The sequence below is a fragment of the Alosa pseudoharengus genome, unplaced genomic scaffold (assembly GCF_046254945.1).
Source record: "Alosa pseudoharengus isolate Yale_2024_CS ecotype anadromous, Long Island Sound unplaced genomic scaffold, YU_APseudo_1.1 YU_APseudo_1.1_scf_1, whole genome shotgun sequence".
NCBI lineage: Eukaryota > Metazoa > Chordata > Actinopteri > Clupeiformes > Clupeidae > Alosa > Alosa pseudoharengus.
Window position 1 is genome coordinate 18,613,096 of NW_027468564.1, and position 5,000 is coordinate 18,618,095.

The 5,000-nt window shown below is 40.9% G+C and overlaps 1 protein-coding gene across 1 annotated transcript in view; it reads right to left on the reverse strand.

The window, feature by feature from the left end:
• The window catches only part of LOC143122427 (calpain-2 catalytic subunit-like), a 30,566-nt gene that overhangs the window by 6,948 nt on the left and 18,618 nt on the right, over positions 1-5,000 (reverse strand). Inside the window, exons 13-17 of the mRNA XM_076283225.1 lie at positions 4,696-4,732; positions 4,350-4,415; positions 4,171-4,228; positions 3,855-3,919; positions 1,889-1,957 (exon numbers count right to left, since the gene is read on the reverse strand). Coding sequence (XP_076139340.1) covers positions 1,889-1,957; positions 3,855-3,919; positions 4,171-4,228; positions 4,350-4,415; positions 4,696-4,732 — 295 coding nt within the window. The remainder of the gene's footprint in view (positions 1-1,888; positions 1,958-3,854; positions 3,920-4,170; positions 4,229-4,349; positions 4,416-4,695; positions 4,733-5,000) is intronic.

A 5,000-nucleotide genomic window follows, 5' to 3' on the forward strand; every position in this document is an offset into this window, starting at 1 on the left:
GCATTCTAAGCCATTCTATGTTACACACCATGTAGGCTATGTAGAGTAGTGGTCTTCACAACTGAACGTAAATGACCCCGCCCCTTTTTTTACAATATAAAAATGTCTAGTCATTTGTTATACCAATAGGCCTACTATAATAACAGTGGCACATGGGGATTTGAAGAAAGAGGACCGATGCAGGCTATTTTTTTAGACCATTAGTAATAAAACAAAGTGTTCTATCATCATGGTCATGCGATCATTGAGAGCGAAGAGTGTCCAGCGCTCCACACTCAACTTGTTTACCATTATGAGTGCACCATCCGTGTAGCCTACTTGCAGCGCACTTTCAAAATTATCAGTGTGAATGCACTCATGTGAATGAATACACAGTGCTAGTGACGACCTAGTGACCATCCAAATGATTTACATGTTATTATTGTGTATAAAAAATATTACATTAAAAAGGAAAAATGGTTGTGCTTTTGTTTTTTTTATATTTTTAAAAACAGTATAGTTCTCTATTTCAACTCAATTAGCATTTTGACTTTGCAACTTTCACTTGTATTGGAGTAATATTTGACAAGGTGTATCTGTACTTTCACTTAAGTAAAGGAATTGTGTAGGCTACTTTGTTCACCTCTGCTATTGGTTTTACCAAGAATATTTGGCAGTATTTTTAAACTACAAAAATACACACCTTTAAAGTATTTTGGTAGAAAATGCAAAGCCATCCTCCTAACCTCTGTGCGTGAGACCTTCTCAGCAGCAAGCACATGCTCCAGTACAGAATATACGGCCCCCACTGACGTGCAAATGAGCGATAGAAAACAGCAAATGAAAGCTTGATATTTATATTGCAAAACACAACGCTGATATGGGTGTAAGCTTGAAATGCCATCAGTCACTGATGATGATTTATTGATCGTTTCGGTTAGCTCCGTGGAGCAAATTAAATTGTTTAGGCTATATCGAACCCATCGAACCACATCAAAGGGATCAGAGGATCCATCACAATATCACATGATCCAAGTCAGACGACAAATGGTAGCATGTTCAGTGATGTTCATCCCTTCTTCTAAGAGACCTGCATTCCATGCAAAATAACGTTGCAATGCAGGTGTAACGTTAACGATGAACTTGAGGCTGCTGAAGTTGGTATGGGCAGAAAATAGTTGTTTTTATAAAATGTTACCCATGCCGCAAGTCAAGTCATTACAAGTCAAAGGGGCAAAGTCAGAGTCGAGTCTCGAGTCAATAGCTTGGAAGTCTAAGTCAAGTTACAAGTCATTTCTAGTTTTGTCAAGTTGAGTCTGAAGTCATGAAAATCGTGACTCGAGTCTGACTGGAGTCCAAGTCATGTGACTCGAGTCCACACCTCTGCTAGCAGGTACTATCATTGTACTTGCAGTATGTATTTGTGGGTACCTACATATAGTTGTTACATGTAATACTAAGTGTTTTTACAAAACTGGTCATGATAAATTTGATATGCAAACCATTCTTAGCTCCAGTCAAGGCCTCATTGTCTTCAGTGTACATGTAACAGCTGCGCTGCTACAACCTTGTTACTCTTTGATACAGTGGAATAAACCTATTAAGTGTACCAGTTAATTACATACATGTACATATGACATGTACTGTATGTTGTGTCTTCGATGTCTTGGAACAGGTCTACACAGTATAACAATGTAACAACTATATGTAGGTACCCACAAATACATAATGCAAGTACAATGATAGTACCTGATAGTACATGTTGTTTCACACAATGTTGTGTACTATAATTAGGTAGGTACTGTAACAGCAACACATTAAAATAAAGTGTTACCGTATTTTTTTATCAATATTATAGGAAACTGTTATATTTTCCTATGACAGTATAGGAATAAAGGTTTTTCCTTACCAGGTACTTCTGCACTTTCTTCCAGAGGGTGGCAAACTCCCCCAGGCCCAGTTTCCCATTACCACTGTCCTGAGTAGCAGTCAAGGCCACGATATGGGAGCCATGTTTATACAGTCACAAGCACGCACGCACGCACGCACACACACACACACACACAGTACACACATACAGACATACAGACATACAGACACACACACACACACACACACACACACACACACACACACACATACGACAGCACGACATACAGTACACACATACAGACAAGACACACAGACACAGACACAAACACACACACACATATTCTCACTCCCGTACTCATGTTAATGGACAACAGCATACTGGCATTGCATGACACACAGCACAGGCATACATCACTGTCAAGAACATTATGGCTACACTACAGAAAAAATGCGACAAAATGTCGCAAACCACAGATTGATATTAACGCAAACAAAGTCTGTTATCTGACGTTACAAGGTAACAAAGTTGCTGTAGCCTTGCACCGAAATCGACGGTGAACACGTGAAATTTAAAACTGTTGAACACCAACATTAATAAAACGTAATAGGCCTAATTATTGACGCTTCTGACATGGGTGTCAAAACAGGCTAAAGACCCTATCGCACAGCATATTAGACAGAACACATTGACTCAAAACATATGCATAACATAGCCTACACAACGCAATATTCATAGTCTAGCCTACATTAAATTGATCCACATATCACAAATATAGCCTACAACAAATGCTGACATCATAAACGCACAGTGTAGCCTTTAACCTACACTTTCAAAACGCTCTGAGGAGGCCACTGAAACAGGCACGCAAAGACACAGATGAATAAGTTCATCTACCTCGCTGAAGAGAGCTCTTGTTTGTGGATGGAGCTTACTCAATATCCATGCCACCTTTCACCGTGGTGCACCGAGACTCCCCGATAACACTATGCATCATTTTAAGCTGAAGATTGAGGCGGCCCGTGTTCAGCTCCTTGGGAAACTCACGGTAATATTCAGCTACTTAATGCATATTGTCGTACCATAAAGCTAGCGTCATAGGATATCTCCCTCAGGTTTGTTTTGTTAATTTGTTTAGTTTTTGTTTAGATCTCCCAGGTCTAATGTAACATTTTTTATTGCATAATAGAATAATAGACAGGGGGACGGAGAGCTTCTTTTTTTCTGATCGTGAGTGGTATGACATAAATACGCGTGCTTTCCTGCACTCCAACACCCCCACTTCCCACGGCTATGCACACACCTGCTTGAGATTTGCATGCAGCTGGCACTCTATCACTCTATCGCATAAACACACACACAAACGTGGTCTGTACGAAACGGAAGGTAGCTGTCTGCTGTCTCGCTGTCTTCAGCTCTCTAACGAGTCACTTGCCGGAGCAGGCATCAAGGTAACGGCTATGAATTTTGCTTCGGACAGCCTTGGAAAGGTAGCAACACAGAACGCTGTTGTCAGGATATCAGAAAGCAAAATAATGTAACGTTTGACTTTAGCAATAGCTGCTCACAATTAAAGAGAATTTTGGATGTTAAAGTCAGCTTGAAGGATACACCGACTCTCCTACAAAATCTGGCAAAACAAAGGTATCTTATAAGGCAGCATTTCATAGAAATATTTTGATTCGGATGTGCCTCGATGCCTCGCTCCCCTGTTAGATATCTTATTAAAAGGCAATTTTTCCCCTTTGGAACAAAGCCATAGACAAAGCTGAAGAAAGGGCACACATCATGCATAAACACACACACACACACACACACACACACACACACACGGTCGCACACTCTCACACACACATACCAACACAAACACCCATCCCAGCTATCCATAGGAGACATTCTCTGGGCCCTCTGGGCCATTTTACTCCACACCTCCCCGATGCAGAGAGTGAATTGTGGGACAGGAAGTGGGAGCAATGGAAACAGGAAGTCAAGTGGGAAAGGATACGTCCATGAGGTTGACCATGACCCGACAGGTCTCCAGGCTGAAGCCGTCCGTCTTAATGTCAGTTCCTGGGAGGGAGGACAGTGCATATTTCAGACATACACTCCCAATGAAACACATACACACACTCTCATACTGAAAGATGCACACTCGCACACACACACACGCACACTTCACTTGACCAGCCTACAACTACAGGGTGAATGAGGAAGTTATATTACTCATGCAGTCTTAGTCGTCAACACAAAAGGGCAGGAATTTCAGTGTGCTGGCAACTGTATCTACATTTCACTCCGCGAAGGGAAAGGGGGTGACTCACGTTTAGAAACAATCTTATTCAAAATAGTTTTCAGCTCTGTGGCGGAGATCTCCATATCCTGTCAACACAGAACAACAAGCACAGTTCCATATAAACACATCAAACATATTTTTGTTTGTTTGTTTGTTTGTATCATTTGGAAAATATAAATACTCTAGAACACTCTATAGAACACTCACGTCTCCGGCCAACTTGGTGAACAGGGCTCTGAAATTAGCATCCACATCCTTGTCCAATGTCGTCTCCTGTCCAATCAACAATAAGAACAGGTCACCTAGGTAACCACACTCACTGTCTCATTGTTTACATAATGAATGTAGCATACGAATAACCGCATGTATGAGACATGTTTGAGGGATCACTTTTACATTGCATTACATTGCATTATCCTCTGTAATGCGCCGATAAAGAATATGGAGTTGAATTGTAACCGTACATACTGTTATTCCAATTTAATTAAAGTCCTCTTGTTCATAATACTAACACATTTTCTCCCCTTCTACCCAACCGAAGTAAGAGACTCACGTCATCCAAAACTGCATCAACTGGATCATCACAGGGTCTGGGGAAAACCAACCAATCAGTGATTAGCACGGTTTAAGCACTCAAGCTGTCATGACTGTTTGTTTACACTTGGTTGCATCTGATTGCTTTATTTAGAAGCAGATCAGCAACATCGTCCACATACTGTGAAAATGGATGGTAACCTGCAGAGACAATTACAGACTGATAATTATTACAGACAGATAACAGCTAATACAGATGGTGAACTTCATAAAAATAAGTAATAAAGGCCGACGCCAACTGGAGGCGGCATTCGCGCCTATATA